General features: G+C 45.6%; 1 protein-coding gene across 2 annotated transcripts in view; it reads left to right on the top strand.

The window, feature by feature from the left end:
- The window catches only part of CTNNBL1 (catenin beta like 1), a 39,462-nt gene that overhangs the window by 16,338 nt on the left and 1,311 nt on the right, over positions 1-21,813 (top strand). Inside the window, exons 8-15 of one of the 2 annotated variants that reach the window (XM_090151934.1) lie at positions 1,548-1,620; positions 1,896-1,954; positions 2,706-2,854; positions 6,498-6,679; positions 10,269-10,366; positions 11,444-11,524; positions 17,367-17,504; positions 18,142-18,214. In XM_090151934.1, the coding sequence (XP_090008060.1) occupies positions 1,548-1,620; positions 1,896-1,954; positions 2,706-2,854; positions 6,498-6,679; positions 10,269-10,366; positions 11,444-11,524; positions 17,367-17,504; positions 18,142-18,214 (853 nt within the window). The remainder of the gene's footprint in view (positions 1-1,547; positions 1,621-1,895; positions 1,955-2,705; positions 2,855-6,497; positions 6,680-10,268; positions 10,367-11,443; positions 11,525-17,366; positions 17,505-18,141; positions 18,215-21,813) is intronic. The other variant, XM_090151935.1, reaches the window with a different exon arrangement.

The raw sequence follows: 21,813 nt of genomic DNA, 5'->3' as shown, positions 1-21,813 counted from the left end.
AAAACCCTTGCCCGGAAGCCTTTGCTGTTGGCAGTGCTTGGTTCTGAATCTCTCACCCTGACAGATGTGTTTAGGATTAAACCGGTATCTCAGCATCTGGGTAGAGCACTGTGCGGCTGAAGGCCGTCTTAGGGTGATTCTTAAAATGAAGGCTGTATCTGGAAGTTGATAAGGACATCTGGCACACGGCGCAGGGTGTGAATTTCTGTTTGCTGACAACATTTCAAGTTGCATAATTGTATTCTGATGGTCAGAATTGCCTCAGAAAGCTCAGATGCAGAGCGTAATAGCTCGCTTCTCCAAACACGAGCAGGGCTTGATGGTGCTTTGTGCAGCCTTGAAAGAACAGGACGTTATTTCCTAATGCTTGTTGTATGACAGCAGTTGGTGCGTGCTGTAATGGGAGCTGGTGGCCACCGAGTGCCTGCTGCAATGCCCAACCTGTGCCAGTGGCTGCTTGGAAGGGCCGCGTGGTTGCTATAAACACCATCAGCTGTGGCGTGATTAGGGATTGTTTTCAATGAAAAGCTTTATTTAAAGTCAATACTTGTGACACTTGGGATCCTCCTGCTTCTCATGTTTCCTGTTGCAGGCACTTGGATCGTGCCCTTTCTTTTGGTCTCAGGCTGAGATAATTGCCCATGGTAGCCCCGTGCATCCAGGGTTACTCAATCAAGCTGCAGGTAGTTGTGTGCTGGAGGGAAAAATTGTGGGTGACAAATGGTATGTGTAAGCCTTGCACTCATTACTTTGTACTTTTTTTTTTCTGGAACAGTGAATCCAAATGGCTGGTTACTGACAATTTTTAGAAGGCATTTTTATTTTTTAAATTTTATAGTAGCAGCAAACCAGTAACAATTATTATTTGGTTGACTAAAGTTCAGTCTCTTTCTGTAGATGAAGCATCTTGGGCAGCACACAAGAATACTGGCTCCTGTTCAGAGTCCCATTCAGGGATTTTTACTTTTTTTTTTCTTCCAGGAGAAGCAATAATCACTGTTTTTTCATTTGCTTTTTTTTCTTTTTAATGTATTTGCATATGGAGGGGATGTATGAAATGGATGTTATGTGACTGTGCAGGCTAAACCCAACTATGATATTTGGTTTTCATATCCAACTGGCAGCTCCTATTAACATTACTGTGATGTGTTTTCCTGGTGGCAGGTGCAGACATCAGAATAGGGATAAACCATATGTGCAACATGTAATACCATGGAAATCTTATCACAGGAGGGAGCCTCTGTGTTGCCCACAACTGGAGAATGTTCTGAGGTTGTTTTTGAGCCAACTCAGACAAAGTTAACGATGCAGGATGGTGAAGGATTTAGAGGTGACTTTCTACATATGCACACACATGCACACAGCCTACCTCTCCTGAATCAGAAAGGCTCATTACTGTTTTATCATTTGTTCTTACTGCAAAATTACTGCTGTTATTCTTTGCTTTAGCATTCTTATACATTCAGCGACTTGATCAGTGCATTCCCCAGTTCAATGGAACACAGAGCAGTCCCTGATGAGTCTTTTGTTCCCTCTTTCCCCAACAGGCTAAGATGCCCTTTGATGCCAACAAGTTGTACTGCAGTGAGGTGCTGGCTATTTTGCTCCAGAATAATGACGGTGAGAGCTGCCTCTGGCACTGATGTGCTGTTAGGATGGGCCCTGAGCTGGTTTCAGATCACGGCAGCACCCTTTTGCCTTTGGCTTCCCTTTGCTTGTGCTATCACTCCCATGCGTGCTTTTATGCGCGCATGCGCCCACTATTTCTCTGCAGCTTTTGTACTCTGTCAAGCCATATCGATTTTGTTTGCTGATGTATCAGTGTTAGATGGCAGTAAAATCTGACAGTTAGCTTCATTTTTCTCTGTTTTCTCCCTTCCCCCACTCCCGTCTAGACAACAGAGAATTGCTTGGGGAGCTGGATGGGATCGATGTGCTGCTTCAGCAGTTATCTGTGAGTAATCCTCCTTGCTGCCAGGAGACCCGCAGGCTGGGGGTGGGCAGGTGGGACAGAGCTGGGGTGCAGTGCTGTCCCAGCAGTCTGTGGGTACCAAAATGGGAGTGCACATTATCTTAGTGGTGACACAATTCCTGAGTAACTGCCAAATAAATGTAGTGTCTGTGGTAAGTGAAGACAATCTCTGTTTCACAGGCATTAATGTTAAATTACATAGAAGTTAAATTGTTTTGTTGCAGTTGTGAGGAGAGTGGGAGGGATGGCTCAAGTTTGGCCATCTTGGGCACTCTTAAGTGCTATGCTGCATTGCTTCTAGCACTGAGCTAGCTGAAGGTAGTGTTTTCTTAGTTTGCCTACATTTCTTAATCAGGCAGTAGCACTGTTGGTGGGGCAGGGTGCTGCAGAGCAGATCCTTCAGGTATGCATTAGCCTGGGAGTTCTCTTGTAACAAGCTTATCCACATAGTTTTGTGAATTATGTTCTCAGTGAGTTTGTGTTTCTCTTCAGAGGCCATGCATCATCTTTCAAGTCATGCATTAGGCTGCTGCTCATTTGTTGGTTTACAGTCAGGACAGCAAAAAGGGCAGTGGAGCTACAAGAGTGCATCAGTCAGGTGTATGGTTGCTGTTTGGATGACTGCAAGTTTATGCATGTCAGATGCTTAAAACTTGTGATGCAAAACACACTGCAGCAGTGTGGGTCAAACTAAGCCCTGCACTTTGATGAAATCATTTTCTTTGTCATGCAGGTGTTTAAACGGCATAACCCCAGTACAGCAGAAGAACAGGAAATGATGGAGAACCTGTTTGACTCCCTTTGTTCCTGCCTGATGCTCAGTTCCAACCGGGATCGGTTCCTAAAGGGCGAGGGTCTGCAGCTGATGAATCTGATGCTTAGGTACTGTGTCACTTGGTGATATTTTTTTTTTGCCTGCTTTTGACCCGCCAGCATGTGTTCTGGCAAGATACTTGTACTTTTCTGTTTATAAACTTTGTGGTTTTTTGTATGCTTGACTACTTCTAGCACTAGTTACTTGTACCTTCTCAGAGATGCAAACTCTACTTTTTAAATTTTCATAAGAAGTGGATTTAATAGCTGCTGTAAGCTACCAGTACAGGTCTGTGGCAGACACCCAGATGAGAGAATGTTATAGATTAGGCCACTAATCCTGTCAGGATTCAAAAGACCTTTATAAGGTAAGAGAGAACCTTTGGATGTCTGTAGGAGGAATGTTTTTTCCTTTTGTTCCCTGGTTCAGGTTTCACTGTATTGTATGTCATCCAAGCTGAGAAGTTCTTGTGGATGTTGATACAAAAATTACTTTTGTGAAATAGGCATAAATATTCATTTCTTCTTGTGATGTGTTTTGTCACACCTTGAATCTCTAGAGTTCTCTGCTGCGTCAACTTTTGCTTCTTAGCCTGGATCTGTGTCTTCTGAGACGAGACTTCTCAGGACTGGGCACAGCAGGGCTCTGTCTCGCTTTCCTCAGTGTGCTGAGCTGCATGCAGCGGCTGGTTAGCAAACACCAACGAGAAGTGATGTATTCCTGCAGCGCATGGCTGGGTAATGTGCAGCAGCAGGGAGCTGAATAAATAACCAAGTGTGGATTATCCAAATAGGAACACTGAGTTTTCCTGAGGCTAATTAAAGAAAAGCTCCAAAACTAAGGATGAGAGGGAAGCCTCCCTCTGCCTCAAGTACTAAGCTGCTGAGCTAGCCTTGCAGAACTAATTACTTGGAGTTCTCGTGCCATGTGGGTGGGACTCCACACTTGGAAAAGCTCATCTAGACAGAGCAGTACCTAGCAGGACATACTAAGCTTCTTGCTCCTAATGATGTTTTTAGATTGGAGTTGAAAGTGTTAATCTGGTACTTTTGTTGCTGATTCAGACAAAGAACTGATGCTGCAGGCGCTTGGTGTGCATTTGTGTTTTTTCTTACATATTTAGTGTCTGCTGGTTATTAAGATGACGGTTGATTCTGTTAATTTCTGTTGCTGGGAGTCTGTGTATGCTGCAGGTGCTCCCGTTTCCTTGGACTGTGTGGCCGTGGAGCCTGCAGGCTACTTTGTACGTAGGGAGAACACTTTGATGGCTGTTATCTGGAGAGCTGCCTGAGAGTATCACACTTCTGTACCTTTATATGTTCATGATAAACAACAAAGAATAGAGATGTCATTCAGCTGTGATTCACCACCTTACCCACAACAGGGCAGAATATTTTTCTCTCCTTCTGAAGGCTGGGGGAAAAGATCTGTTATTTTTGTATTTCCTCTAAAGACGGTTAATCATTGTTCCATAGTCTGTGCAGATGAAAGGACAAAGAGTTGAAAGTTTATTGACAACGATTTGAGATAGATAAGCTGTGTGAGAATAAAGATATCAGACCTGAATCTCCATTACTGTCTTAGAGAACACAGGATTCTGTATCTGCTGTGACCAAATACATCTCGCCACGTTGTTCTGCTGATGACCACGTGCACAGAACAGTGGGCAAGCACAGCATCCTTCAGCCAAACATTTAACGTGCTCAGAAGATTCTTCCAGACAGTAATGAAAGCAGCACCACTGCCCATTATGCTGAGACTTCAAATGTGTGGCTGTCAGTATGATGTGCTGCTGCATTGTGGGCTCCTGGGCAGGCAGTGGTGGCACCTGAATGCAATGCTGTGTGGGTCTGCAATGCGAGGTGGCAGCTGCAGGGGGTGCTGAGGGGTCTGTGAGGATGGAGCTGTGGCTGCAGGAGGCAAGCAGTAGCTTGGGGTTGGGGTGAGAGCTGTGAAATCTCCTGTTATTTGATTGCATCTCTGCAGCCACGGAGGCAGGGTGTTTGGTGGAGCGTCATTACCAAAAACAGGAGGGTTGGTGAGGGCTAGGCAGCAGTGGAAAGTTTGTAAATGTCACGTAGAATTAATTTCAGTACTATTTTTGGGGGTTAGGAAACACTTTTTAGCACACAGTCCTCCAGCCTTGCCTTAGTAACCTAGAAGCAGTTTGCCTTATGAAGCCAAAAGAGAGAAGAGCAGGCTTTTAGTGTCAGTTCTGAGCATGCTGACATGAGGCTTTTATTGCTTCTGCTGTAAAATTGTGTTAGGGTTTGGAGGGGATGCAGCCTCCGGATTCCCTAGGGGGATGTGTCAAGAAGATTCTCTGTTGCCAAGGGAAAATGCATGGCTCTCTCTGTTACTATCTGAAACTCACAGGAAAGTGCATCGCTTGGGCAACGTGACCTCCTGCTCTGAAGCTCTGCTGTGACCCTCACAAAAATATTTGCTCCTGTATAGCAAAAATGAGGTGAAAATGGACAACTCTGTGCAGTTCTTCAAAGCTCAGCAATAATTATTTCAGGGTATATTTTTCATGATTATTAAAATGCTTTAATGTTTTCTTGTCCTGCTGTTCCTAATGACCCTCTGGAAACTTGGACCATCTCTTTTTGAAGTCCTGTGGTTAATTAAACAGAGCCAATTTATACAGAGCTTTCCCATGAAATGTGGTAATTTTTGATAGTATGTTGGTGAGAGATTGTGCTAATATGGGAATTCCAAATAGTGTTAGCACCTCTTCTTTTTAGAGTAATAAATTCCCTCAGACGTGGAGGTATTAAAGGAGGAAACAATGGTTGTAAATAAAGCTGTAATTCAGGGTTCTCTATTAGACTGAAGTCACTCTCTGTTCAGCGATACTTGTGTGCTTGTCTCTGAATTAGTGTTCAGCTAAAAGTTACCTCAATAAACCGAGATGAGACTAAGATAAACGACTTGCCCTCCAGCAGAATAAATATTTCAAATAAAATCAACTCCAGACAGTCCAGTCAAGCAACTATTGATCTCTAAAAGCCTGAACTTAAACCCAATGAATATTCCAGAGATCAGCTCTGTGCAACCTTCCTAAATGCTGATCAATATGCAATTACTTCCCCTGAAAACATTTCTTGTATTATCTAGCCTGAGAAGTACTTTATTTTCGGCTTTCTGTACAGGAAAGTGGGGGCTTCTTCTTTCCAGCTGACCACCAGGCTGTGCTCATCAGGCACACTCCTTTATTAAAGTGAATTATTGCCAACTCTAAATCCTGGTTCTTGTGGAGGGACAGTATTTGTCTGGTGTACCCACCGAGGCTCCCCTGCCTGTTCTATGCTAATGTTTGTAAGGTAGTAAGGCAATAACTTCCTCGGTAGTTGAGAGAGAATAAATATGTGTGTGTGTATATATATATATATGAAATAAATGAAATAAATGAAATATGAAATAAAATGAAAAATGAAATAAAAAGAAAATAGGAAATAGAAATAAAAATAATGAAAAGAAATGAAAAGATAATAGCTTGTCGTCAGCTGCACTTCTGAAAAGAGCATCTGTCGGTGTAATGTTTTGGCTCCTTGAAGGAAATCTTGCTCAGAGCTTGTTCTCTGGCTCCCTGTGACTTCCCTTGTCACATTAATTTCCCTTTTCATGCCGTCTCTTTGAAGTAGTGTAGTCCAAAGCTCTTCATGTCCCTGAGAAGTTTCAGTTGCACCTTTTTTTTTTTTTTCATAGAGAAAAGAAGATTTCCCGCAGCAGTGCCCTGAAGGTGCTGGATCACGCCATGATTGGACCCGAGGGCACAGACAACTGCCACAAATTCGTTGACATTCTTGGCCTGAGGACCATCTTTCCACTCTTCATGAAATCACCCAAGAAGATCAAGAAGGTTGGAACCACTGAAAAAGAGCATGAAGGTAGGTCTGTTGCCAGCCCCATCGCTGCTCCTGCAGCTCCCAGCCCCGTGCAGCCTGCCTGTTCGCTGCTGCTGTGCTGGCTGCTGATGACACACTTGCCCTGCTTGTTTTGGTATCAGCAGTTCCTGGCAATTCCATTTCATGTGCTGTTAATAAGTTATTTTACTCCTGTAGGGTCTGTTGTTTGAAGCTCTTAACTCTTTGATGCAAAACTCTTTTGAAAAGAGTAATGAGGCAACTACAAATGTCACCTCAAAAGCAGTGTTTTCGTGGCTCTGGGCACTGAAGTGTGACTCGATGAACATCAAGCATTGCAGAAATAAACTGCACGCTTTTGAAGTAGCTTTTTTTTCTATTCTTCCCTCTCTCTCCTGAAAAATTCTGTCTAAACAGAAATGTGCTCTGGAATATTACTGCGAGACCCTGTGAATCTGGGTCAGAGCCAGCCTGCTTCTGGTAACACTGCCAGTTCCATTTTGTTAATACTTGACTACTTTTTGGAGAAAGCTGTAAATACTTCCAGTGATGCCTGAGATGTTGTGCCTGTTCATTACTCTTCCTGGTTCTGTAAGAGATGAATACCATCAAGAGCTCATGAGGTGTGAGTGGGTCTTAGACTTGCCCAGTATCCATCCTTAACTGCTGCAGCAAGCCATGGGAAACCAGCTGGGAAACAGCAACAAAAAGGGAGCTCTGAACCTGGGCACCAGGTCAGTGCAGTTGGAATCAGATACTTAATGTCCCCAGAAGGACAGGTGGGGAGAGGATGCCTTCTGCTGCCCTGCGACTTGGAGCTTGTTGCCTGAGGCAGCAGCAGGGCTGGGCAGGCTGCAGCGGATTGTTCCTTCCTGGCAGGCAGGGTGGTGAGGAGAGGTGAGATTCAGCAAGCGGCTGTTTTCCTCTTGAAAAACGTGCCAGTGGTCAGCTGCTAACAGTACATTTGTTTTGGAGCACCAACATCAGAAAGTTGCTAACATTACGTTACTGAGGGTAATGGCAGCAAGGCAGGTCCTGGAAAGTAGTGCTGGGGAGATGGTTCTGTGGTTGCATTTAAGTGATGGAGGCTGGGGGTACTTTGAAATCTTCATCTGCTGTATGAAAATACAATTATTTAATTCTTCTTACCCAGAGAAGGCTCAAGCTAAAATATGGGCTGCTGAGTAGTGAGATCTGGATCTGCAGCCTGTGTCACTGACTTAACTTTTCATTTTGCTTCATCTGCAGATGACATCCATGTGCAGCATTGGCTGCTGCGAGCATCAGGTAGCAGCTTGGGGAGCCCTAAAGAGATCAGAATAGTTCCCTAAAGGGACCTATTTCTGTAATAGAAAAAAGCAAATCTGCCTTTGGAAAAATGGGGTTATCTGTGCAAATGGCCTTCACTAATATTCGGAAGAATGTTTGTTCACTAATATTCAGAAAAAATGGAGGGCCTTAATATATTGAATTTCAAAATGAGTTTTATTAAAGTAAACTCTCAAACGCTATGGTGCCAAATCTGGTGTTTTTTGTAAGAATAAGACTGATCTGCTGTGTATGTGTATGTGTCAACGTGTCTGATGAAGAAGCACCCCCTCAGAGGATTAACTGGGGTCGCTTTGTAGTGGAGGCATTGGTGGTTGTTATGAAGCAGCTCTGAGGGATCAGCACTGTGTGCAGCACAGCAGGGCTGTGTTGGGATGTGGACACCCTGAGGGCAGGGAGTCCCCTGGTGCCTGGATACATTTCCCAGCAGTGCTGTGGGTATAGGCTCTGGGTAATTCTTCAGGTGCATTTGGAGGTGAGGTTTGAAGTAATGCTTCTGTATTGAGGATTTTGGAATGCAGATGATGTGGTATTGAATGCTGTGTTTCAAAACCATTCACAGAGCTGAGGGTCAGCATATCTCAGCTGTCCATAAAGGCAGAAGGATTTGGGGCTCTGGACTTCCCAAGCCAACTGTCAGATCCAAGTGCTGGATTCCAACTTGAAATTCTTGAGCAGACTCAGTGAGCTAAAAATAGAGAGCACCAATTCCTTCTGAATTAGAGAGGCTGTGGTGAAGCAATCAGAGCTTGTTTGATGGGCTGCATGTTCTGCTCTTTCTCTATACAGTTATTGCAGTCTAGTTTTGCTCACTTGGAGAGTCTAATGAACTATAAAAGGATGTTTGTTCAATTCATCTTAATTTAAATGCCTTCTCTTGACTTAGATGTCAGTTTTACTTAGGAATACTTAATTTGATAACCTGAGAAATTAGTTCAGCCAATTTCCAAATGAGAATTCCTATCGCTGTGGGTTTTTTGCCTGTTCACCCTCCAGCAGAAAGGAAGCCTCCCTTGGAGCCTGTCAGCTGTACACAACCTTTAAAAACAAAGGCAGCAGAACCTGTTCCTTAGTCAGTATGCTCTTACTCTTCTGCCTTTGGAATGAATACCTGGTGTTGTTTTTAAAGGAGCATGGAGAACTGAAAGGGCAGCAACAGAACAGCAACCTGAGAGCAAGTGTGTTTGGTGAAAGACTTTCAGTCAGAAGGCAGGAGGCATCGTTGTTTGATGGTCTACTGAAATGAACAACCTGGGTGTGCATCAGTCTGCTTAAACAGACCTTTGTTGTGCCAATTTGTTACTTTTGCCATCAGCTTTTCCAAACAGGATAGGAATTTGTTATTTAAATGAGCCATGATGCATAGTGTGGTGTTATATGTGCATCCGTTGAAGTTAACATTCTTTGTTACAAGAAATCACAAAAATGAACTCTTCTCAGTCATTGGAATTTTGTCCTACACAAAGCGTTGTGTTCTGATTGCTGCTTGCTGATCTCTGCGTTTGGGGTTGGACCTTTCCAGGCCCCACTTGTAGATTGGTAACATCACTATTTCATGCCACTGTCAGTGTTTCCAAATAAGATTTTTCTTTGCAAAACATTTTGAGATACCTAGAGGGCTTCCCCTTACAAACGTGAGTTATTAGGGCATGTGAAAGCAGGTAAGCAGGAAAGCAGGATGCTCCAGCACTTGAGCAGCATCTCCTGATTCTGCAGTAATGCTGTAAAGAAACTGGAGCACCAGCAGAGCATGGGAGTGGAATCTCCTGCGGTTCCATGGCAGTGCTGTGCAGCCTCCATCTGTGTGTGCAGAAGCTCAGGGTCACCTCCATGGCCCCGGACTGGGTGCTCTGAGCCACCTGTGCCAGAGCTCTGGAACTGTCAGTAGCAAATGTCCCTGAGGTCTTGCTTAGGTTATATGTAGGAGGTGCTTTCTGTATCATGCTCTTGGGTTGCATGCCAGCCTGGGTGCTTGCACTGATACAGAATCTGTGCTTTGTGTAAGTCGCTTTTTCCAGGGTGGTTAAGGAAAAAGCAGAGTTGGCGCAGCAGGGCTGGGGAAGCCTTCCTGGCTTGCTTGTGGTGGATGGAAGCTGCCCACGCACCCCATGAACACTGTTTGCAGCTTGCACTGCTGCGCTGCCCCCGCTCACTGTGCTGGAAAGGAAGCCCAGCTCATCAAGGCTATGTGTGGGAGTGGTAATAGTAAATTTGATGGCATGTTACAGAGAAAATAAGTTCCTACTTCTGATCTCAGCATGCAATTTTCATTTTGTTTCTCTAGAACATGTCTGCTCCATCCTGGCCTCCCTCCTGCGAAACCTGAGAGGGCAGCAGAGGACGCGGCTGCTGAATAAGTTTACAGAGAATGACAGTGAGAAGGTGAGTGAGTGTGCTGCTGTGTACGTGCAGCCAATGGGCAGCAGTGCTGGGAGGGTGCCTGGTAAGGCCAGGTGCCTGTAGGCACGTGCTGAGTTACTAAAAAGCAGTCCCTGCTCCTGCATGTGGAGACCTGTCCACTCATATGCCATTGTTCTCTTATTCATGTTGCTGCCTGCAAACTGGACAGCTGGCAGTGCCTCTAATGCTTGGCCTCCTGCATCATAAGCACTCTTGTTTCCTGATGTGTGTGGAAGTAGGGGTTCCCAGTGCTCTGCTGTGTCCCTCTGCTGAGGGCTGACCCTGTAACATGCTGTGCTGCCTCTGACAGGACCAGGCAGGGAAAGGTGCCTGTTTTATCTAGTGAAGCTCTTTTGTAGGAGTTCCAGTAGTACACACTTAGCATTCTCCATTCCTCTTCTAAAATGTGTTGCTTTGGTGGTGTTTAGTCTGGGAAATTCTTTTCAAAGTATTTACATGATAGTGGATGGATCAAATAGCTGTGAAACAGTAACAGCAGTTTTTGCAAACCAGTAGTTCTCAGGGGATTTGTAAATTCCTCCACTGGGGAACAACTGGTTCTTCTTTATTTCTCATCAGTGTGTTTTAAAGGTGTTTTTTCATAACTCATTCTACCAATTGCAGAAAATTTCCCATCACTAGGAAGGGTTTCAGTGCCTGATACAGAGAGCAGGAGAGCCAAAGTACCTCATGCATTTAACAGAAGTTTGACAATTACATTCATTATAGACAGAAGAGTTCATTTAAGAAAGCAGGAGAGCTGGAGAACCAGAACACAGAGAGAGAGAAAGAGTCAGGAACACGTCTGTTTGCTTCCTTTTAGTTGGAGCTGATGAGGCTGTATTGTGATATGGGATTACATTCAGATGCTCACAGACTCAGCGTGCTCATCTGCCCAGCACTTGCAGCAGCCTTCCAGTGCATTCCTTCCTGTGAGTGACAGAATTACCTGTTATTTTGCAAAGACTGCAGCTGGGAGGAAAACAGCATAGCATTAAGGATAAGATGATTGCATTGTTCTCTTTCTCTTGCTTAGGTCTATCTCTTCTGCCCTTGCAGGTTGATAGGCTGATGGAACTGTATTTTAAGTACCTGGATGCGATGCAGGCAGCTGATAAGAAGATTGATGGAGAGAAACATGTATGTATTGCATAAGTTGTACTACCATATGCCTTTGGTGCTTCTGCACGGGCACAGCGCTGCGCAGAGCTGCTGATCTGCCAGCTGCCCTCCCAAACTCATCCCCATGTTGTTGCCCCTCAGCTCTTATTGCCTGCCCCCCCTCAGCTTCTGGTTCCCACAGATGAGATGGGCTGGGAACTCACTCTCAGCAGTGTTTCTGGCCATTTCTTAGAGTGAATTTTACTAGGAGGGCTTAAGTCTGTGCTTTGGTGTGCCTTCACTTTTACTTGGCTGAGATATTGCTTGTTTTGGCAGATGGAGAGTAAGTGAAATGCAGAGAGACAATTACATGGTAATGTGTGAGGATTCCTACCCTGGTCTGCAGAGTTCTGATCGCCTGCAAGGAAACCTCTATTTTGATTAGCTAGATGAGGCCAGAGCCAAAGCCTGGTGCTCTCTGAGCACACCAGCAGCAAATCGTTTTGAATGACACGAGCTTGGGTATCGCACAGTACTTTCTTGGAACCGAGTCTGGAACAGACTTTGTGAAAGAGAACGAGCTGTCGGAGTCAGGAAGCAGCTTGCAGAGCTGTTAGCGAGCTTGGCATGCTTCCCACAAGATTATCTGTATCAGCACAGAGGAGGGCATGAGATTGATTAGTGCTGACGGAGATAATCACCGCAGCACTGTCCCCGTGTGGGCACTCGGCGTGCCCCGGCTGCAGCCCCCAGCAGCCTCACAGACAGCCATCCCCACACTGCCAAGGCTGCTGCTCTGAGCACCAGCAGACATGCTGGGGGGCACTGGAGCTCAGAAGCAAAAGGCACAGGGCTGAGAGATGAATGGAGCTGCTGCTGCCAGCGTCTGGGCTCCATATGGACAGCTGCAGCCTCGCAAACGGACGGTGGCCTGAAGACAAACGGCCTTTACCCTCTTCTGTTATCCCTCTGCTCTCCATTCATCCACCTCAAAACAGAAGAAATTATTTATTCTCTGTGTTTCGATGTTAGTGTGTGGGTTTTAGAACTCAAAAAGCAGAGCTATATTTTTTTTCTAGCTGAAATCTCACAGTGTTTGGGCAGCTGCTGTACAGAGCTCTTAAAGGCAGCACGCAGAGCCAGTGTATGTGTGCTCTGTATCCAAGGAAGTCCTGAAGTAGGCTGCAGATGTTAACACCTGTAGCAAACAGCCAGCACAGAGCAGGGGATTTGGGTTGAGGGAAGTTGTTTGGGTGTGAAGCAGCTCGTATAGAAGCTATTTGATTAATAATAATATTCCATTCATGTTTAGTGGTACACAGGAGAAGAGAAAATGTAAGCATTCAGGTTTTCCTCTCGTATCCAGAAGCCAGTGTGCTTTTGCCCTGCTGCAGGGCTCTGTGGGCTGGCCTGGCCACAATAAATGGATCTCAGTTCTTCACTCCTATTAGTGCTAGTAATAGGATTTGGCAGAAACATCCCATATGTGCTTTGACCTTCTGCAGTATATTTCAACGGAAAATATCAAAGTGTTGTACTGAGATTTACTCATGCTGCATGTCACCCCTGAGAAGCAGATTTGTACTCTGCATGTGAAGGACGTTGGCTTTCAAAGCAGTGTTCAGAGCCTGGTGGTAAAGATTAGGAGGCTTGGAGGCTGGGCTGGACTAGACTGGAAGTTTGTCCAGTTCCAATCCCGATCATCTCTAAGCACCACAGATGATAGTCAGTGTGTCACCAAGCTACTATTTTTACTTGTATCCTCACTCCACAGCTGGGAGATAAAATGTTTTCCTATTTCTCAGAGTAGATGTGAGATTAAATGCCTTAAAATATGTGCACTGTGTTGTTTGTGTTCTGGTGACAGGTCCATAAACTTGAATTACATCCAGTACTGTCACACATCCCACAGCTCCACTTTTCCCCAAACAAAGTAATTCCCGGCAGAACTAACATCTTCATCTATTCCAGCATGGAACAGAGCCACGAGGTGTCTTTCAAAGTTTGTTATTATTGTTAGAGCTGCTTTGTGAGGTCTTTTAAGCAGGGAGTGCATCAGCACAAATGTTCTCTGGGCTCTCTGACGCACAGGTCCCCAGTGACAGAGAAATGCCAAAGCAGCATTAGATTTTTATTATTATTATTATTCTGTTTTGTGTGCACTGGCAGGTGAATAAGCTGCTCTCTGAATAGTACAGAATAAGGTCTATCTAAATATTACCTGATAACTCTTATCCTTTGTAAGACAATAACATAAAGCACCAGGAACTTAGAATCGCCCTGTTCTGGTAGCTGCTGGTGAACTCCTTCATCAGAAGGGGTCAGAAATGTATCTGCTCTGCTTTGTGTGCCTTCCAATTCTGATTGGGGCCCAGGGTTTCAGAGTGCACTAATGGCTATTTGCAGTCATTATGAAGTACGTTTCTGCTTTCCAGAAATAAATTGCCTTTTTTTTTTTCCCAGCATCCTGAGTGGGGTTAGAATATTGGGCACAGTGTTTATGAAATATGATGTTGTGCTTCACTTCTCACTTAGAACACTCCTGGGGTTATGGATTTCTTTGGTTCTCAGCATCCTAAAATGGTCAGTGGGAAATGGTCTGCTGAGATTTGAAGAGGCTCCGATGGATTCCTCAGGCAGAGGCGGGCAGAAGCTGTCATTCTGCCCATCAGCCCGGGGAGCTGTCTGCCTCTGATAGGATTTATGGGCTGCTTTAGTGTTTGTAGTTGTTGCTCATGAATCATTGAAGTGGATGTGTGAACACAGTCCTGCAGAAGCTATGCTTTGTCACTTGGGGGGCTTTTGACCTTCCTCTTGTGGTTGAGGACATGGTTAGTACTCCAGAAGCCTGGAATACGGATCCTTTCCTGCCCCAAAGGAAGGAAAAAAAAAAAAGACACAATGAGATTTTACAGGTTCAGCCTATCCTGAGGAGAGAGAGAAAGAGAGATTTGAGTCTGATGGACAGAGTATCCTGGTGTAAGTCTTGCATTACAAGAAGTGGAAACCTGATTATACAAAGAATGATTGAAGGTATCATACCTGGAGTTTTATCTTCAGTAGTGCAGCCGGCATAAGAAGCTCCTGCCCTTGCAGTTCTCTTCCCTTTCCTTTCTTTTAGTGATCTGGTTTATAGCTCAGCCCTTCAGATTGGCAGTGAAGGCGTGGGAATTGCTGAGAGTAGGAGGGAGGGGAGGAATTTTTTAAGCCAGCTTTTTGCAAAGAACAGTTGTTATAAAAACTGCATCATGAATCTGGACGACGAAACAGAACGCAGTCCAGCAGGGGAGCATCCCTTCATCTCCTGTTACACGGCTGTTTGCTTCTGTGGGATCTGTTCAGAAGTGATCAGAGAAGATAACTCCATGATTAGCCTAATTGCTATGAGAAGGATTGCTTTGCTCCGAGCAAAGTCTGCTCTCAGCCTTGCTGAGGAATGGTGGATGATGCGCAAGGAAGGAGGAGGATGCAGAGAATGCTTTGGGCCCTGATGTCTTGGCTGCGTGGAGCAGATGTGATCCCTGGTGTAGCAGCAGCTGATCCATTGTATCTTCAGTTTTTGAGTCTTTACCTGACACCCTGAGGCCTGTCAGTCCTGCCTCATTAGTGCGAGAGAAGCTCATTTTAGCTTCACAGAAGCCCATCTCATTGCTGTCTTCTCCCATCAGCAAGGGGCATCTCAGCACATATTGCTGGCAGATTAGAAATGGCATCTGAGTGCTCATTTGGAGGTTAGCGACTTGACAGCTTTGAAAGAGAGACAAAGTGGAAAGGTGGCTATTTGGTACTGTACGGAGGCAGATTAGCATTTAGAGGCTGCTGGTGGTTTTGTATTGTTTTTAATAATAAAAAGGATGTGGAAAAAAGCACCTAAAACTGTACCTGTCTTCTAATTCGTATCTGCTTAATTCACTGGCACAAAATTATTTTGCTTCTCTGTCGAGAGGGGCTCTTAAGTCTGCTGCCTTCCCTGCGTAATCAAATCGACAGTTGTCTGGATTCTGCTCCTGTGATCACTGTGTTGGGATCAGAATACAGAGCAGAAATGGCCTTTGTTTCCTGCTCTGGCGATTCAGAATCCTTGTTGCCTGTTGATGTTTTTCTGTTCAGGAATTTAGTGCTGTTGAGAAGAACAGCCAGTAAGCCTGTGTGCACTGAGAGCATAAGCGGTGGTTTTGGGAGTGAGTGCCTTGTCTTTTTCCCTGAACGAGGTTTTTGGATGTTTCATTGAATAGCTGCCTACCTCTGGTTGCCAGACTCAACATTCTTCAGCTTTAGAGCCCAGATTTGACCAGATTCGTTCAGTTTGGCATTGAGGTAGGGTGAAGAAAGTTGCTGCTTGCACAAAATTGGATTTCTTCTTTTCTGGCAGGAGCTTGCTGCAGGTTTTGCCCAGTCATGTCTATGCCTGTGATTTTGAGAGTCTGGAGTAAATGGCAGTTATGCAGATACCAGTGTTGAGGTATCCCGAGGTGTAGCCCATGCAGTTGGCTTTACAACCTTGGTAACTAGGTGTTGTTTCTTAAACTTACCTCATTCTCTTATTGGCAAACTGGGTTTTTAGGAAGAGTGGAAAACCATTTCATCACCTTTGCTTTCTATTTTCAATTTTGGGAGGCAGCAATAAAAATGGCAGCTCGGAGTCAGTTAATCAGATGTGTATATGGTGAACGTTCACTGTGCTGTCCAGTGTGCAGGGTTAATATTCCTTCCCATGCCTGGAAGAGACTCTCTGTGATTAGACAAAAGGGTTTGGTTTGACGAAACAAGAAGATCTGGTGGCTGAAATCAGCTTTGGTGCTGGTGACCTTGTGTGTGTTTGCCTGGAGCATGTGTGCGTGAAGGAAGTGCTCTGTGAGCATTACAGGTACAGTGCTCTCACTGGTGATGGCTCTAATGAGAAAATATTGCTCTGCTGGTGCGTGCCCACCTGCCAGCCTGCTGCATAATAAATCACACGGGCTGCAGTGAGCTCGCAGGGTGTGACAAGCTGCTTCCTTTATCTAAAGACAAAAACAAAAAAACAAACCCCTGAAATGCAAAAGGTCAGATGTGACATCAGTGATTGCACTCTGTTGGTCGCTGAGAAAAGTCAGGGTGGGCTCACTCTGTGACGTGGAGGGCCTCTCTCTGCAGGGAGCTGCTCAGGGCTCATTGCTGGGCTGCTTTGCTGCTTTTGTGAACCAGCGAGTGCCCTGTCTAAGCCAGGAGGATGGAGCAACCTCCTGCATGCTGCCTTTGGGCTCTGTATGGGCCTCTAGCAAAACACCCTCTGCAGGGAAAGGAAGGACCATCCCGTGGAAGCACAGCACTTCTGCTGGCTGCAGCTGGAGGCTCAGCCCCATCACTCTGCCCAGCCGATGGCTTTGGAAGAGAATGGCTGCAAGTAATGAAACTGTACTTGTGCAGAAGTTGAGACCTGATTTCTTATCCAGCAGTCAGTGATGAAATTAGGAGGTCTGTAGGGCTTTGAGCTGCTGGAGTCATGTTCTGCACTGCTGAACAGCACCCTCAGATGGCCAGTAAAGGAGCACGGGTTTTGTTCCACCTTGACAAAGAACTGGTTTGTTTTCTGTTCACAGTCTCTGATCACTCCATTTAGAAACATAACTTCTGTGTTGAAATTAAAATGTTAGTTTGCGGATGGACACACTTCACACCAGCAGAGACAAGACCGTGTTCAAAACTGAGTGAAATGTTTTGTGGATTTAAATACGTTATCAAAAGAAGTACTTCTTTGGTAAGAAATGTAGGGATGTTAATGTTTTGGGAGAACAAAGCATTTCTTCAGAAACTGCAAATATCACCAGCATTTCACCGTGAGTAATGGGAAGCTCTCAGAGAGACAGCCTTGACCCCTTTTCTGTGCATTGCTTTCCAGGACATGGTGCGCCGAGGAGAGATAATAGATGATGACATGGAAGACGAATTCTATCTCCGCCGCCTGGATGCTGGTCTCTTTGTTCTACAGCTCATTTCCTACATCATGGCAGAAATCTGTAATGCCAATGTTCCCCAGGTAAAGCTATATACAGAGCTGATGGATCGCCATGTTTCCAGCTGTGATACAAATAAGACTAATCCTTGCAAATATTGCAATGGTTGCATGATGTAATAATGAAAAATATTGCAAATATTGCATGATACAAGCAAGACTATTCTTGGAAATATTGCCTCTTAGTCTTTTCTTAATTCCTTTTTTTGGGAGGAATCTTGCTTGTTGCCCTGTGTCCATGCAGCTTCGTGAAGTTACAGCAGTGAGGAGGGCAGTATTAAGTACAGGAGGTGATGGTTATCACTGAGTTCATGCAGGCTGCTACAAGCAGGGTCACAGTTAGAAACTGGAAGGCCTTGATTATGCTACTGCTGGGAGTGCTGAAAGGGAATATCTCTTGGAAGGCCTCTCAGAGACACAGACTGCAGATGGGGACTTTTCCTGACCTCTGTGAAATACTGCATTTTTTTCTGGCATGGGTGTGTTGGCGTTTGTGACTGTATTTTGTGGTTACTTGTGTGTGTGCTCTGGGACCGTGGACTAGCAAGGCTGAACTGGGTTTTGTGGTTCTTGTGGTTTCCACTCAAAAAGAGTGGAAAAAGTGGGGTTGTGCATGGCTTTGTGTTCTAATGAAGATTCCTTTCTTCTTTTTCCTGATCAGATTCGTCAGAGAGTCCATCAAATTCTGAACATGAGAGGCAGCTCCATTAAAATTGTTCGACACATACTGAAGGGTGAGTTGAGATATTCCTATGAGTGTTTCGTTCTGTACCAGGGACAGTTTGGTCATGGCTTTGTAGGATAAGCCTTCACACATCATTCTCCCTGACTTCAGGAGCATCTCTGAGCAGCAGTTATGTTGTGAGCTCTGACCAGGGCTGAAATCCTTGATAAGAGGCAAGCCTTGCCTTGGAGTTAAGATGCTTGCTGTTGTCTGCTGTCACATAATGCTACAGCACTTCATGCTGCTGTCATCTGCAGACTGACTGGCCCATCTACAATGCTAGAGTAAATATTTAAGGGAAGTGTATACACATGCTAGAGGAAAGAATAGTGGAGTCTCATCTTTCATTAACATGGCCCTGCTCTTTACCATCTGCACCATATTGGTATCCATGGTGTATTTGTCTTGTTCTTAGTGTCAGATTAATATGGATTATAGCATTAAAGTATCCTCTGTAGCTTTAAAATGTAGCTGTTGTGATTTGCAGTCCTGATTCTAAAGTACTGCTTGTTATTTTGAATGCTTATGTTGAATTAGAGCAGTGCTTATTTGAGCTGTGTCTCTCATCTGTCGCCTGCTGTCCTTCAGCAGAAGCAGACAGTTAGACTGAGGGGGAGGGGACAGGGATCAGGGCTCTCTCTGCAGCCCAACCTGAGCTGCCAGCACTGATCCATCGCCCCTGAGAGTGCCTTTTCTTGTGTAGCAGAGGTCTGTGCTCCTGAGAGGCTGTGCAGGTCTTGGAAAGGGGGATTTCTTTCATGAAGAGAAGAAAAAGTTGTCAGCATCCTTGGGATTCTGGGCTTGGGGCTGTGTTGTTTCAGTGTCTCTGCTTTCTTTGGGAATAGCAATGATAGCAGGTATTAAAAAAAAAAAAAAAAAGAGTGATTTTCTGACAGCATGAGATCACGTGGAGCTACAGGCAAGCTCTTTGGCCCTTATCCTTCCCCAGAAAGTTCCCCAGAAGCAATATTTGATGCTTCCTGCCTCCAAATGCCCATTTGCACCTTAGAACATGGTACATTTCTACTTCCATACGTGACCTATGCCACAGGTGCTTGAGAGCCTTACCTGCACTGCACCCCATGTGCCAGCACACCCCGTGTTCCCCTCTGTGCCTGTTGGTTCACATGCTGACTGGAGGCAGCTGCACGAACACTTCATCTGATTCCTTCTTTCTCAGACAGTGAGTTGCATTGTGAAACTTTTGTAATGGTTTTATCGTGTCTGGTGAGCTGCTTAGAGAAAGTACAGATTGTACAGCAGTGTCAGCAGGGATGTGTTCGCTTCCTAAAGAGACCTTAAATGGCATGTTAATAATAGGAGTGATGGGTGCAGTATTTGGGGCTTTCTCTTCAGCTCTTCCCCAGCTGTCACACTTGGCAGAGCTTGAGATTTGTGCCATCACAGTTGCCAGTGACTTTAGAAAGGAACTTCTTGGTGGGTCCTTGGGAAGCGTAGGGCTGGAGTGCCCTAAGGCTCCTGCCAGGCAGGGGTTGCACAAAGCTCATCTGCCATCTTTGCTGGTGATACTTAGATTCTGTTAGTAGTTATACCCTGTTATCAAGTACCTTGTCAGCAAAGACTGGGCTAGCTGTAACTGAGGTTACACCACACTCAAAGCCCTGCCTCTCCAGAAGAGCTGATCCATTGGACACAGCTTGGCTGGGGGCTCCAAGCACATCCTGCTGGGGGCACTCAGCAGCTTCTGGAACTGAAACAGAGGAGGCTCTGCTCTAAATGAGTGAGGTGTTGGGAGCATTCCCCTTGGCTGAAGCATTTCTGAGCTGGTTTGCAGCTTGCTCTCAGGACAGATGAGGGCCAGTTTATTTTTACTTTTCGTTCAGTGTTTTGCTCTCGTTCAGGTTTTATTTTCTATTTTTTGCATACTAATTAGGTACTTGGTTTTTAGTTTGATTTTATGGCCTACATATTCTCCATGTTTCTCTGGCAACCTGACAGCTGATGGATCCCCTGGGGTTGCTCAGAATTACTTATGATGCAGGCGAGGAAGCAGGACTGTTTCTGTATTGTAGGACTTCCAGGGGGAGGAGCAGGCAGGGAGTGCTGGAGGCTCATTAGCTGCACTCCTGCAGGCTGACCAATTGCCCTGCAGTTCCTTTCCCTTGAAGATCAGCATTCCTGCAGCGGGACAGTTAGCTCTCCTCTGGAGATGTGGCTGAGCAGTGCATGTCGTGGCTGGAAGGGGTGCTTGGGGCAGGGAGCAGTCTCTGCAAACCCCAGGGCACCTCTGGGCCTATGGAGTGCTGAGCCAACCTGTTAGCATGTGTAACCAACAAGGGGTGGCAGGGATGTTGTAAGGACGATGCTAAATTTGGCCTGTGGTCCCTTTCTATGTGCAGGCTTTATGGCTTCCAATATCCATTACAAGCTTCAATATTTCCTTATTGATTTTTACTGTTCTGTAACCATTGTATTTTGTCTAATGAAGCAGAAACCGATCTCAGGTCCTTTTCCTTTGTGTAGCTACAGCAGTGTGTGAGCTCTGTTTAACTGTAGGCAAAGGGAGCTGATGTCTGATTTTTGCTGTCTCACTGAAGTGATGGAATTTTAAATAAGTAAATACAGAAAATCTCAGTGGTGATTTTTTTTTTTTTTTTTTTTTAAGCCCAGTTCTGAGGGTTTTATCTGCTCTTTTCAAATCAGTATTAACCGTTGTTGGTACCCCAATAACAGCCTGCCTGGGAGTCACTGGGCTTGTGGTCCTGTGAAACCAAAATGCTTGGGAGGAAAAATGTGGAGCTTCTGGAGAAGGCAAAAGGAATCTGAGTCCTGCTTTTGTCTGCTTCACTGGGGCAGCAGCAGATCACTGATTTTTGGGGGCACACAGCAGCCTCATTGCCAGATGTGCCATGCTCCCACATCTGATGGCTGTCACTCTGCAGGCTGCCACCAGGAGCAGCCAGGCCACCAGGCAGCCACACCATCCCTGCTGCCACCCAGTGCTCAGCCACCACGAGCAGCAGCAGCCAGGAAAGCGTTGCCCTTGGGCTGCAATAAACAAAGGCAGTTGCGGCTGCTGCATCTGTTTCAGAGGCACTTACTGTGACAAAGCACAGAACGGCCTTGGCTCATTTGTGGACAGTGCCTGTTCCTCCTGGGGGAGCTGTGTGACACAAAGCGCTCTGATACCGCCCGAAGGGGACAGGAGAGCCTGAGCTGAGCACTCACCTCCGTCTCATAGGCTCGTAATCCTGTGCCACGCTGGAGTTCAGCTCCCACCTGCACTGTGCAGCAACCCTTTTGCCCCTGGGTTGCCCTGCAGGCAGCTCAGCAGGTGGCTTGCACAGCCAGGAGCTTGCTGCTGCCTCCATTAGTGAGATGGCGAGCTGCTTCGTCACCTGGAGGGAGAGTTCCCTGTGTTCACCCCCTTCTCCAGGACTGAGAAGAAGCAGGATTCACCTGCAGCAAGCTGTAGTGCTACTGCCTGCTCTCGTTACAGGTACTGTAGCAGTTGATAAATATTAAAAGGACTTCTTCCTGAGGTGTTGGCAAAGAATTCTGCTTTTTGTATGTGGAGAGAGAGAGAGAGAGAGAGAATGCACACATGAGGGAAGTCTCCCACATCAGCTAACTTCTCCCTGTCCTCAC

Source organism: Phasianus colchicus, chromosome 17, assembly GCF_987193195.1.
Source record: "Phasianus colchicus chromosome 17, bPhaCol1.hap1.1, whole genome shotgun sequence".
Lineage (NCBI taxonomy): Eukaryota > Metazoa > Chordata > Aves > Galliformes > Phasianidae > Phasianus > Phasianus colchicus.
The sequence above is the reverse complement of the archived record's forward strand: the minus strand, read 5'-3'. Positions and strand labels throughout refer to the sequence as shown.